The sequence below is a fragment of the Populus nigra genome, chromosome 3 (assembly GCF_951802175.1).
Source record: "Populus nigra chromosome 3, ddPopNigr1.1, whole genome shotgun sequence".
NCBI lineage: Eukaryota > Viridiplantae > Streptophyta > Magnoliopsida > Malpighiales > Salicaceae > Populus > Populus nigra.
In genome coordinates this window covers 22690388-22704467 of record NC_084854.1, presented here as the reverse complement: position 1 = coordinate 22704467, position 14080 = coordinate 22690388, and the positions used below count along the sequence as shown (strand labels likewise).

At 34.3% G+C, this 14080-nt stretch overlaps 2 protein-coding genes across 2 annotated transcripts; both read left to right on the top strand.

Moving 5' to 3' along the window:
- The first annotated feature begins 1244 nt into the window (after nt 1–1244).
- LOC133688263 (uncharacterized methyltransferase At2g41040, chloroplastic-like) lies at nt 1245–6433 on the top strand. The gene is made up of 8 exons (XM_062107691.1): nt 1245–1488; nt 2408–2508; nt 2601–2741; nt 3099–3180; nt 3485–3678; nt 3816–3927; nt 5234–5338; nt 6068–6433. The coding sequence occupies exons 1-8, from the start codon at nt 1336–1338 to the stop codon at nt 6194–6196; spliced, it is 1017 nt and encodes a 338-aa protein (XP_061963675.1). The 5' UTR covers nt 1245–1335; the 3' UTR covers nt 6197–6433.
- Nucleotides 6434–11779: 5346 nt separating this feature from the next.
- LOC133690129 (protein RGF1 INDUCIBLE TRANSCRIPTION FACTOR 1-like) lies at nt 11780–13505 on the top strand. The gene is made up of 4 exons (XM_062110325.1): nt 11780–11957; nt 12102–12347; nt 12449–12589; nt 12961–13505. Exons 1-4 carry the CDS (start codon nt 11955–11957, stop codon nt 13300–13302), a joined length of 732 nt encoding a protein of 243 aa, XP_061966309.1. The 5' UTR covers nt 11780–11954; the 3' UTR covers nt 13303–13505.
- The last annotated feature ends 575 nt before the right edge of the window (nt 13506–14080 follow it).

Here is a 14080-nt window from a genome sequence, read left to right as displayed (position 1 = left end):
GTAACAACAACAATTATGGCTATCATTATTGTTATTATCAAACTTATAATCATTATCACCACTATAACTATCATAATAAACTATTATTATTCCTATTAGTATTACTATTATCATTATTATTATTACCACTACCACTACTACTATTGAGAAAATAAAAACCATGAACTTGATTTGAAGGATATAATTAAAAACTATAAAAACTTTGATAAAATAGCCAAGAAAAATAATAAGAAATCAAAAAGAAGAGGGATCAAATTGAAATCATTACTATTATCATTGAAAAAACAAAAATCATAAACTTAATTTAAATGATAAAATTGAAAGTCATAAAGATTTTGACAAAAGAACAAAGAAATTAAAAGCAGAAGGACTGAATTAAGAAACATTATATATACAAATTTGAAACCAATGGTTAAATTGAAAATAAATAAAACTTGGACAAAAGAAAAAATGACAAAAATCAGAACTAAAAGGACCGAATCTGAAATATCAATAACCATAAGGACCATGATATATTTATCAGGGTAGGAGATATAAATAAAGGGGAAAAAAGAGAGGGTTGTGATAAACCAACCATATTCAGACTACATGCCTCATTCATAATAGAAGAAAAGACAACAAGGAATAAAATAATACGGGGAAAGCTTTTTTTTTTTACCACTAGGAGCTGTTGTATGAGATGATCAAATTACACGGCGACTTTCATATGCCAACAACTTTTTCAATTAAATAGCATTATTTTAATGTTTAATTACATCACTATCCTTAATTAAACCAACAACTCACGAAATAAACTGAGGCTAAAAGACACTAATATCCCTTACCTCAAATAATTATTATTTTTGAATTTAAGGCTACATGTGTAATTCTTTTGTGTATAAAAAACAAAAATATTGAATAAACCATACTTGAAACAATTGATTTTTTTTTTTTACTCTTAGGAGTATTTTAGTTATTTTATTATTTATTAAAATATTGAATAAATAAAAATATTTTAAATAAATTAATAATAACTAATGTATCAGGTAAAAATATCAAAATATTCCTGACTCAAAAACAATTAAATTGTTTTTAGCTTTAGGGCATAAACATTACTCTTAACGAAGTGTGTTTATGGCAATGGAAAATCACCATTCCTTGGTATATTTGTTATTTGAGAGGTGCACTTTAAACTAACGTGGTCCCACCATTTCCACAAAAAATTGAAAACTCCCTCATCACTCATATAAATTACAAACGCATGGCCTCGGCTCCACGGAACACCGCACAAACACAAGAAATTAGACCAGGAAAGGGTGAGAATTCTTGAGAGCTAAAAGCCTAAGCAAATCTTTCATGGCAATGGCTTCCACTTCTCTTCACCAATCTTTATCTCCAAAGTATCCTCATCTTTTTCATAATTCAGGGTTTCCTCCCACTCGTCTCCGGTTCACCTCCCTTCGGTTTCCCTCTACAATTCGCGCCACTTCAGCTGTTTCTCTTGAACCTGTAAAACCATCATCTCTTGTTTCTCTCTTTTCACTTTTTGTACTCATTGCTTTCTGTTTTTTTGTTTTAACACTAAAACCACCACTGCCACTACAAGTTTTTGTGAATTGGAATACTTAATTATAGTTTTTTGGATACTTGTGAGTTGTGAAAATGAAGTACTGGTAAAAGGGTCGTCTTGTTTGGTTGCTGAGAAAAAAATGATTGAAAAATGGAGGGATATTAAAAAAAATAAACGTTTTAATTTCTCCGCTATTCTGGGTTTTTATATTCAGTTATGGAGGTAATAAAAGTGTGAAGTAAGAATCAAAATTGAGCTGCTCTAAAAGGTTTTCAATTTATCTTTGGCGTTTTTCTAGGAAAAATGGGATGGTTGTGGATTATTGAGAGAAGTTAGAATTTTGAATGTCAGTTTTGTCATTGTTAATAATCCAGACTGGTAAACATTCGCAAATAGCTTAGTAGATTGAGTTGTGGATTATTGAGAGAAGTTAGAATTTTGAATGTCAATTTTGTCATTGTTTATGACCCAAATTGGTAGACATTCGCAAATAGCTCAGTAGATTGAGCTTTCAAGAATCAAAGGTCACATTTGATTATTCATGATAGCTTTTGGCAATTTGAAGTTATTGCTGAACTGTGTGATCAAAGAGTTTGGCTATTGCTGGGTGGCTTTTGTAGTTTTCTGCTAGTTATAGATAGGAGTGTTCTGTTTGATATGAGAATTCGGAAAATATAGACATTTAATTAGTCCTTGTAATTAACAGTGAGGCACTACTGAATCTGTGTTCATAGGAAAGGATTTTCTTCTGAGTTCCAACTGGAGGTTTCTTTGTCCACCTGTGATTTTTTTCTGACCATTGTCACATCTTATCCTTGTTCAGTTGCATATCGAATTTCTAAGAACTTTTGCTTTCAGGAATTAAGCACACAGCAGAGTCAAACTTTAGAGGTTGACCCATTTGCATGCCCAATATGCTACCAACCTCTGATAAGAAAAGGTCCTACAGGTTTTAACTTGTAAGTTGAGTTCACATAGTGGTATAAATCCGTTTTATTTTTTATTTTTTTTTCCTGTTGGGTCTGGTAGAATAATAACTCAAAACCTGCAGGCCAGCAATCTACCGGTCTGGTTTCAAGTGTAATAGATGCAACAAAACATACTCCAGCAAAGAAAACTATCTAGACCTTACCATTACTGCTGGAATGAAGGACTACACTGAAGTCAAACCAGTTCGTACTGAGCTATTCCGGTATACATGCATTACTGATACTGATGTTGTTGTTTCATTCTTGGCACTATGCTGATGCATCCATGAATAAGCGTATGAAGTTCATGCACTCCCATTTATAACCCCACGAGTCTTTAACCCTTGAAATAATGCTTATCTTATTCCACTGTCTCTATTAGCAGTCTGCATCTTAGTTTCTGTTAATGAGAGAGGTAGCCGGTTATATTCTATCCCAATTTCCAAGATCCTTTCTTTGGTTTTGAGTTATGATGAAAAAATAGGAAAGTGGGTGTTTTTTGAATATGACATTTTGTGATGGGATTGAATTGTTTTGGGGAAATTGTCATGTCTCATGTCAGTTCCTTTCACCTTTTTCAGGAATCCACTTGTTTCATTCTTGTATGAACGTGGCTGGCGTCAAAATTTTAATCAAAGTGGCTTTCCTGGTCCTGATGAAGAGGTTTGTTTTCCTTCATCTGTGTTTAGGAATTCAAATTCACTAGCTCAAGGAGGAATCTTTAATTAAGGTCTTTTCTTTATTGAGAATGTTTAATTAAGGTCATTCTGAAAAGATGAGTTATAGCAAGCTGACTTATGAATTCTCTCTATGAAACTTGGATAACATGGAAGATGATATACTGTGAAATGGAATTAACACCTGAGGAAATGGCAGTAATATTCATTCTTGTTCTTCATTTCTGCTGAAATTTGCTTTTGAGTCCATAATTATTAATTAAGTTTGTAATAGTTTGATGTTACTGCAGTTCAAAATGGCTCGGGAGTACTTCAAACCCACAGAAGGTGGTCTTCTAGTAGATGTTAGCTGTGGTAGTGGTTTATTTTCCAGAAAATTTGCCAAATCTGGAACCTATTCTAAAGTTATTGCACTTGATTTTTCTGAAAATATGCTTCGCCAATGCTATGATTTCATCAAGCAAGATGATACTATCTCAACGAGGTAAGCTTCTTTTTTCCTGAATTAAAATCTCAAAAGTTAGATCAGCAATTGTGCTCGAACATCAATGTTTTTATTCCTATACATAGTTCTTTTAAAAAATGAGAACTGATTCACAAATTCTTTTGGATGGTGTTCAGAAATCTTGCTCTCGTCAGGGCAGATGTTTCAAGACTTCCCTTTGCTTCAGGTTCAGTTGATGCTATTCATGCTGGTGCTGCCTTGCATTGCTGGCCATCTGCTTCCAATGCTGTGAGTGATCTTTCTTCCTTTCATTTTCTTATGGGTGACTCAGGCTTTTGGATATTCTAAACCAATCTGCCAAAATCCCTTTGAATTTGAAAATAGGCAGTGAAATCTTACCCGCTTTATGTCTAATAACTAATGCAATTTGTCCCTGCTATGTTGCTGTCTGGTGGTGTCTTGATCTTGTCCATCATCTTACTCTGTTTAGGGTGATCCCCACATTGAATATACCATTGGAGTGTAAGATGTCATGCTGGTATATGTTGTTAGTTAAAGAAAGTTTTAGCCTTGTTATGATGCAGGGCTGCTAGAATAACTGGTTTGACCAGGGTTGATTTCTGTCAATTCTAACCGGCAAGGGCCTGATTCCAGAATCAGTCTTTTATCAAGGTTGATGGTATGGTTCACGTCAAAGGTAGAGGCTAAAATAATGTGACGTTCAAGGAAGTCAGTTCTTCCTTATATTATGCTTACCAAACACAGTGACTAAAATTCTTTAAGGTATCATATCTGGCCAGAAAAGGGTAGAAGTTGACATGGAATGCTGAGTGGTGAATGGAGCTTGCTAGACAAGATGAGTTAAAAAACATTAAGATTGTAGCCATTTTTTCTGCCTCACAAGGGACTGTACACTTTCTACAGCTTAGGTTGTTTGATATCTGGTTACCAAGATTTTCTTCAACAATTACAGCAGTAGCTGAAAGGAAATTGACCTTTCATAAGCACCCCACAAAAATTCTAGATGGTAACCGTAGAGAATCACAATACCTTAGTTATCGTCTTCTCTTGTTTAGGAATGTAGTAGATATTTCTAAACAGCAGTATCCCGGCAGCCAGATCCTTAAGTAGAGGATAAGTGCAGTTACATAGTTGATCATTTTAAGTTATATGGTTAATATGACAAAATCAATTATGTTAGGTGCCCATCATGTGGTTGGTGCATAAGCACCAATCATCAGGTTGTGAGCAGGGTAAATTTACATTGTTGGTCCAGTAATCAAGAATTGATCGCCCAAGTTCTGGAAAGAGGCATAGAAGTGGTTTGGGATACGAACAGCAAGTATAGGTTCCATTCTAGCTTGTCTCCAAAAGCACATGTTTTCTTTCTTATTTGTGAGTGTGTTTTTGTTTAACGCATTCACTTCATTTGGGTGTATATAGAACTTTTTCAGGAGCCTGTTGTTCAATTAGCACATGTTTTCTTTCTTATTTGTGTGTGTGTTTTTGTTTAACACATTCACTCCAATTGGATGTATATAGAACTTTTTCAGAAGCCTGTTGTTCAAATAGTGATACTGTCTACTAATATCAGGTTGCTGAAATTTGCCGTGCTTTGCGAAGTGGTGGAGTCTTTGTTGGGACCACTTTTCTTCAATACAGCTCAACCACTTCCTGGATAGAACGACCTTTCCGAGAGGTAATACTTTTCATCAAGTGTTTTACTTTCTTTTGGTTAAATCGTAAGCGTAACATTAACTGTTTGCATTAATTACTATGCCTTGAGATACTTCCTTTAGCAATACAGTATGTGCTTGTGCATCTCCCCCTTTAAATGTTGGCTGCTCTGGTATACTCACCTGCCAAACTGGCAATGGTGAAAATCCTGTCCAGATTAATTTAGATTGTGAATTTTACAGTAGGCAGTGGAAAGCATTGAAGTTTTAGAATTTTCAAGTTTCTTAAAACATTATCTGTTAGTGAAGCTTACCCTTTTACTTCTATTTTGTTTGTCCATTCCTATGCCATATTAAATTCACATTTCAATTATATTCCATGTCATTTCGTGGAGACTTCAGCATTTATTTAGAACTTGGAGTACAAAAAGTGCTAAACTAGGATGGTTCAGGTCTGTTAATTGACCATCTCAACCCTAAGCTACTGCTTGCTTGTTTGTTGGGAAAGTTGGATATGCACAGTAAAAGGTAGCTCAGCTTTACGAAGGTGAAACCTGCAAGTGCGGTATCCTTTCTTCTTGTAACTTAGGTTTTTACTTGTGGTGTGTCTACTTATAGGTGGAACTCCATCTAAACTGCTGGGTAGTCCATACTAACGAGTATAATTGAATCTAAATGATTGGAGGATCATTTGGTCTATGCTGACTATATTTTGTTTTCTTTGGATCGAAAATTGTTGATGCATCCGGCAGAGGATTATGCAAAACTACAACTATTTCACAGAGGAGGAAATCGAAGACTTGTGCACAAGATGTGGTCTTACCAACTACACAAGAATTGTTCAGCGATCCTTCATCATGTTCTCTGCTCAGAAGCCATGAAACAAGGCTTAGTTCATTTGAACATCATTTGATCTAGACTGGCTATATCATTCATTGCTGATTTGGGATACAGAATATTGTATAGACATTTTAAATAATAGAAAGACCTTAAAGGTGATAAACCTAGGGAGATGTAAAGTGTCATTGTTGATGAAAAAGTCCCATCTTTTACTGTCTGATTAGAACCTCATCAGTGGCTAGTTGTCACTAATCACAGGCGAGGCCTTTCTGTTGTTAGATTTTGTCGAAAGTGATCTGAAAGCAATTAATGCTGCTGATATGGTTGGAGTCCACAATCATTGTAATGATCCCCACAAACAAATACCTAATTAACGAGCGATGGTTGGGCAAAATATGGATCAGTCAGGTCTTGATATGCAGATCAAACCCACTTTTTGCCCGCCTTTGGTTCATGAAATTGGTTTTAGCTTTGTGTTGTTATCAGGTCAATCATGCACATATGCAGTTCTGCACCATATGTAAACTGGTTTTTCCTCATGACAGGACCACCTTGAAGGAGAGTTCTATCGTAGGATCATGAATAGTTTAGTGGAATCAATCTGCAATACAATTCTTGTGACTGATGAAATGGACTAATGGTTTTGGACTGATATTTGTAACATATAATCCATGCAGGCATGACTCATGAACTCACATGATGTGAGGTTATTAAATGATTAAGTCAGGGTCTAGTGGAAAGGGTTCGCACATGACCCCGTCCTTGAAAATAAGGGCAAAAGCGAATAAAATAGTCCACGAGGAAGTGGTTCGACCAATAAAGAAGCCCTTTTAAACAAGGCAAAGTGGGTCTGTGAAGTCTAAAAAATGGCCAGAGAGAACCCCTCGTGCGGCTCACAAGCTGACCAGCTTTCTGTTTGTTCTTCTACTATGCTCTTTGCCCTAAAGGAACCCATCATATAATCTCTGTTATCTTCTGTATCTTTGACCTTTGACCAGCCAACAAAATGCACAGCTACAAAAGAAAAATAAAGAGGAATATTTGGCCAGTCCAAGAACAAGTACCTATTAGGGTTTCCCTTGGTTTATTTTTCGAAGTCAGGCTCAGGCCATTGGATCCCTTGCACGTGACCTTCTTTCCTACTGTAATCCCATTTTGCTTTCCATGGCACGTGGGGGTCGGTATCCCTTTAGCATTTTATGTATTTATTTATTTTGCTTCAAATTCTTACTCGTCATGTTCCTTCCAATCGAAGATCTTTCCCTAATCACCCCCTCAAAATCACAATTATCATCGATGGAATCCACTTGGTGTGATGGATATTTTAAGAAGTAATATATATAAAAAAATGGTTTAGTTTTAGTCCCAAATATCTTTTTATTATTATATATTTTAACTCTAAAGCACCCAGGGCTGATCTCTCCTCTTGCAAGTTGCAAGGAATATCTCCTAACAGTCGTCCTTGATCGAGTTTTTAAGTAGGAATTGTACATGAAGTCAAGCAGTGATTAGGAAATATACTTTCTTCGAAAAGGTCGAGTGTGAGTGTGTATTAGACAGATTTTCTACTAGCAGAGGGTAAATATCTTATGCAGTCAAGACTGGATATTTTCCTTCTTGCAATCATCTAATACAGATTTTCTCTGTGGAATACAGCATTCAAAAAAGAACACATATTAAATTTTTTTAAAAAAAACTCATCTGCTAGGCTTCGGGGGTAGTTTTGTAATTGTACAAGGGCCCATATTCAATTTACTTGGTTACATCTTGAATCAGAAATTTTTAAACTTGGGTCTAATAAGCTAATGTGGTTATTTTGTAGTAGTGGCATAAATGCAGGGGTCATTCCATATTTTAAAGAGAGATATTAATATTTTAGGAATAAATGCAAAGTGAATTTACTTGGTTACCCCTAGAATCATAAATTTTATTCAACAGAAAAGTTGTCGACTCGTGTGCAGCTCGCGCCAGCGTTTGGGACGCCTCCGCATGATTAATGTAGAGCATGCGACAACGTTATGAGGTGGAAATTTTGCAATCCCAACAGTGTTCGAAATCTCACGGCATCCCCATCTATATTTGGTGGCGTGTGTAGTGCTACGTGTGGCAGTTTGACTCCGACGACGTTTTCTTTCTTTCTTTCTTTTTTTCTATCTCTTTGCTTAGAAAAAAGTGTTGCCCAAACAAAAAAAAACACTGTCATCTTATTTTCCTGGGATATCTGATTCAGTCCTCTTTTTATTTTTTATCTTGATTTCTTTTGTAAATTTAAAATTTGTTTTTGATTTCACTGTTGATTGAAATTCTATTGCCCTCTTATTTTATTTTGATTTCAGATTTGATATTCATTCTTTTGAGTTTGAGTTTTTATTTTTATTTTTTTTGTAAAATGTTTTAATATTTTCAATTTCCCTTAAATCAATGGATATTATTCCCCCTTTGTTTCATTATTTGACATTTGATCCTTATTCTTTTATTATTTTTATTTTTTTGGCCTTTGTCAAATTGAATATATTTTCAATTTAATCCTCTAATATTAAAATGTTAATTTTCCTCTTATTTTTGTTTTGGTTTTAAAGTTGATCCTCTTTTTTTGTTTTTGTTTTGATTTCTTTTGTAAAATATTTGATTTTTCCTTAACTTCACCCTCAAATCAATTAATGTTATTTCCTCCCTCTTTTTTTTTGGCATTTGGTTCTCATTATTTTATGTAACTTTTTTTTTTCAAATTTAGTTTTTTTTTTAATTTTTCCTCTAAATTAGGTTGGTTGAAAATTGAGGGTTGTGGTTTTCTCCGATTGGGTTACATCGGACTTATGATTGAGGTAACGAGTTTTAAAAGTTAACCCAAGTGATATTGATCTTTTTTTTCCTCTTTTAACTGATTTTCTTTTTTAACCTTATCCTTCGACACTTTATATTCTTGAAAAATTGTAACGGTCTCATGCATGGGTCGCATGTCGGCAAGTGCGCTTGGATTTACTTGGATCATTTTTTTATTATTATTTTTGAATTTATTTGTAATACTCCCAATTAGATTGAAATATATCTTCATCGATTTTTTTTAATAGTTTTCTTTTATCATAATTAGTCATTTTTTTCTTAGTTCGATGCATCTGATATTATTATACAAGACATGTTTATTCGACCCAGCCAAGCCTATGACCTAAATCATGATTTTTTTTTTCTTACCTTTGTAAAACAAATATGTGATCTCTTGACAAATGTTTTTCACTCTCATACTTTTTTTTTGGTTGCTCACAGTGTAACACGAGTAACAACATGGCAAGCTGTGAACGGTATGAATCTCACTAGGACAGACTTTACAAAAAAGGAAGTCATAAAATCAATTGATGGTTTATGTATAGGAAATGATCATTAGCCAATAAGTTCAATTTACATGTTGTCTACTCTTAATAATGTTCAGATTCGAGCCACTTTGTGTACAGAAAATGAAAAAAATCCAAGTCTAAACAGCTTAATTCAGGATAAATTACACAGATCACCTTGAGATTTGTTATGGTACTTTAGCAAATAAATGACATTGAGTGCTACTATTCCTGAGATTTTGCCTTCAAGAATCTGATTATGCTTGTTGTAATTATTAATGTCCTTTACAGCAAATGTCAAGCGATTAATTATTCTTGTAAAAGAGATATGGCCAAGGAATTGTCAAATTTGCTATCAGTTCTTGTCCAACGCCGACTCAAAGCCTAGGCATATAACTAGTTCTTAACGAGAGTTGATTTTTTCTACAGAAGTAAAGTAATATATAATCAAACCTTCTCCTGTTTTTGAGTAAATATGTTTACCAAAAGAAGAGCCATCGGTGCTGTAATATGGCATGCTATGATTGACAACCGAAAGATTTAATATATATGGTCTAGCTAGGGATAAACTAGAAGGGCATAAGGGGAATGATACAAAGAGTGGCAAAACCCAAGATTAGCTCTTGGCGAGAGCCTAAAGGCAAAGAAAAGTTCTCTCAAAATTAGTAAAAGGGCAAATTAATAAGCCTAATAAATCTTACTAGCAAGTGCTCAATGAGTTGTGTTTGTCTGTCTGGTGTTTGTTACAAGACCACAAATTATTGTTCAAACCACAGCTTCTAGCTAGCTCACTAGTGGAGTGGTTGGTTGCTTAATGTTGCCATGTTTGATTCCAGAAAAACCGGGTTTCCTCGTACATGTCTGGTTCTTAGCTTTGTATCATCAGTTCAAAGTCCAATTGATATATATTTTGTAATGTTAAATTCGTAAATACCGACCAGATACATAGAAGTAATAATTACCTTGACAAGTAGATTTTCTGATCGATCTGCTGATATAGCAAAAGTCATATATGTTTATTTTTTTAATGATAAGGGATATATTTGTTTTTTGAATAACTTGTATGTTAATTAAGATTAAATTATCTCTTTTTAAATAGTTCTAAGAATATACATTTTTTTAAAAGAATTAATCAATATATGATTATTTTTAGAACTAGAACCACTTGTATATATATAGTCAGTCCCTTAGCACTCGTGTATACAGTTGGGAACCCAGCAAGTCAAGCACTCGTGTGAGGATCGTGCATTCAGACAGAATGTGGGCATGCCATACTTTTATAAGTTCAGGTCATCATTAAGGTTTAATTAATTAATTACAAGATTTCTTATAAATTAAATTTATGCTGTTGATATTGCCACCCAGCTGCTTGTTATATGATTTTACTGCATGCTTTTGGAGTAGATTTGAAATAAAAGAATGAGAGAAATTGTGTAATATTAGACTCGATGAAAAACATGTGACAAAAGGCAATATTTAAGGCAAAAGGAAGTTCTATGGAAAAGGTGCAATTTTATAGTGAATCCCACTTTAAGTTGTGCTCTTAACTTCAACTAATTAACTTTTTGCCGGCTACTTGATTTAGATATGCATAGAAGGAAATAATTATAGCCCTATTTTAAAATGATCTTAGGCTGATAAATGAATAGTACGTAAATTGTTCTTATATGAAGAGATTTATGTCAATTTTACAGAATATTCTTTCGAAAATAACTTTCTAAAAAATGAATGAATAAATCTTATAAATTCAATAGTTGAAATTAATTTTGCGAAACACTATTTGGGGAAGAATCTTTTTATAAGATTAAAAGAACTATTCTAATGACATATATCAAACAATTTTCTATGATTGCTAGCTATCAACAACTCAGAAATGACCATTTGTAAACAAAGTAAACCATACATTTATAACCTATTACAGTATATATATTGAACAAATTGCTGCATCTCTCCCATCTCCAGGTCCAAATTCAAGTGTGTAGCTCATCTAAAAGATATTGATAATTGAAGAAAGAAAGAAACGGGCAAAAAAAAAATATGCTAGGGCAGCTGCTCCAAGAAGAGTTTAGTTAGTTTAGCATTAGAGCTCTTGAGCCAAGAAGATGAGAGAAAAAATAGTTTAAAGGGATGGTAGAGAATGGGAGACACAGAAACAGCTCCCACGTTCTCCTCATATCTTACTTTCTTTATTTAATAATACTTCCTTTCCCTCCTCCCTCCCTCTCTCTCTCCCCCCCTCCCCCTCCCCCTCCCCCTCCCCTCACACACTCACACATATAAGTACAAGCCCTTCCAATTGACAAAATGTTGTCTATTTCTCCAAGGAATAAATATATACCCTTTCATCTCTTGTGAAACTCCATAAATACTCTTATCTGCTCACCCTAATCTCTCTCTCTCCTCTCTTGTTACACCACTATCTTGATATCAGCTCAAGAGGGCTCGTCTTTTTTTGTTGGTTTTTGTGATCATGGTGTGTGTCACTGATCTCTCTCTCTGGTTCTTGATCTCTATGATCTATAGCAAAATTCTCTTGAATTTTGATTCATGTACTGAATTTTTAAGTGTCTCTTTTGCTTAATTCTTGTTAATTTTTGTGAACATGGTGTGTTTTTAGGGAACTCAAAAGCCTGCATGGTTGGAAGCTCTTTACGCACAGAAGTTCTTTGTGGGGTGCTCTTATCATGAAACTGCGAAGAAGAATGAAAAGAACGTGTGTTGTTTGGATTGTTGCATTAGTATTTGCCCTCATTGTATACCATCTCATCGCTTCCATAGGCTCCTTCAAGTTCGTCGTTATGTTTATCATGATGTTGTCCGATTAGAAGACATCGAAAAGCTCATAGATTGCTCAAATGTTCAGGTCAGTAGTCTAAACAATCTTAATTTTCTGTCTTGATATGTTGCTCTAGCAAAATTCAGTACGTAGTTTGCTAGATATTAATTTATTAGCATTGCCTGTAGGCCTATACTATAAATAGTGCTAAAGTGGTGTTTATCAAGAAGAGACCTCAGAACAGGCAATTCAAAGGGGCCGGAAACTATTGTACTTCCTGTGACAGAAGCCTTCAAGAACCCTTTACCCATTGCTCTCTTGGCTGCAAGGTACTCCACCACTCAATTTTCATGCTAAATCCCAATTAGGGTTTTTCCACCATTGGTGAAATATATATTCCTTTTACTACCCCTTTTAATTAAAGAGCATATCATAATAAAGTTGCACTCAATTATGATCAAATTTCCATAGATCATCTTCAAACGAGATAGAAAATGTGGCATACACTAATAATACAAGTTAATTCAACTTAAATGATATATAATTAAGGAGATAAAGAACTATACATGTGTGCGTGCGTGTTCTAGGACAAACCAAATTTCTAGAGGGAAGTCTTAATTATGATCATTCATTCTTAATAACCTAGCTATATGACAATTAATATATAACATTAAAAAGTTTCCTTCTACGTTTATTGTAGGTGGACTTCGTGCTGAAACATTACAAGGATCTTTCTCCATACTTGAGGAGATGCAACACATTAACTCTTGGGCCTGACTTCTTTATCCCCCAAGATTTAGCAGATGATGAGATGACCAATGAGACACCTCATTCAACAATCGTGGACTCCGATGAGCCAATGAGCTGGTCTTCGAGTTCATCGGGCTCCGAAAACATGAGCATGGCCAGCAGTGAGATTGTACGGAAGAAGAGAAGTGGATTATACGTATGTGCAAGATCGATGAATAAGGTTTCTGATGAGGACATTGCTTCGAGCATGAGTAGGAGAAAAGGCATTCCTCATCGATCTCCTTTATGTTAGGAAAATAAATTAAAACAAAAAAATTTATTTATTACTACTAAAATTTTAATTAGTTTTACTTGGATATTTGGACTGAATCCTTCACGTTCAAAATGTTCTCGCTCTCAATATCTCATCATCTCTCTTCACTCATCAACTTAAGTTAATTAATCAATTGATCGGGGGGTTTTGTCTTAATGGCATCACGTGATTCCCAATTCCAAGTTATGGTTTCGTACATTTTTCTAGTTTTCTATGCTTATATTATTAATTCAAGTCATCAATTCGAGGACCTTATTGTTCCAAACTTGTACACCTCTAGGAATTATATAGTACATTTTCATATTTGTTAATTTCGTTCGCATTGGTACACGACATTTGCTTTTACTAGGTAAAGGGGGAAGGGAAGGAGCAATGAATGAATTTTGCAAGCTAAAGTACTCTAATTTCAGCTAGACAAATTGGCTTCATGGCAGCACAAGGTTTGAATTGAACAAATTAACATTTTTTTTTTAATTATGATTGTTGGCAATTGAGAATTGTACCCGTTTCTAATCCTCCTGTATTATCATGCTATATGTGTATATTTGATATTGTGGTATATATATAATATTTTTTAAAAGTAAAATACACACATCTACCGCACTCCTAAAAACTTGTTTATTTTCTTCCTCGTATTTGTTGGAGTATCTTCGTGTAGTTACATCTATTTGCGTTCAAAATCATTTTCTTATAAAAGTAACCTTTTCAGTAAAGCTTAGAAATCTGAAAATGGTTAACTTGGTTTTAAAGTCATTCG

Bases quoted from the DNA above. Each gene is read 5' to 3' on its own strand.
- LOC133688263 (XM_062107691.1), top strand. From the start codon at position 1,336: ATGGCAATGGCTTCCACTTCTCTTCACCAATCTTTATCTCCAAAGTAT. The intron at 2,742-3,098 runs GTATACATGCAT...CACCTTTTTCAG, and splicing joins GTTCGTACTGAGCTATTCCG to GAATCCACTTGTTTCATTCT. The intron at 3,928-5,233 runs GTGAGTGATCTT...TACTAATATCAG, and splicing joins GGCCATCTGCTTCCAATGCT to GTTGCTGAAATTTGCCGTGC.
- LOC133690129 (XM_062110325.1), top strand. The intron at 12,348-12,448 runs GTCAGTAGTCTA...CATTGCCTGTAG, and splicing joins TAGATTGCTCAAATGTTCAG to GCCTATACTATAAATAGTGC. The intron at 12,590-12,960 runs GTACTCCACCAC...CGTTTATTGTAG, and splicing joins ATTGCTCTCTTGGCTGCAAG to GTGGACTTCGTGCTGAAACA.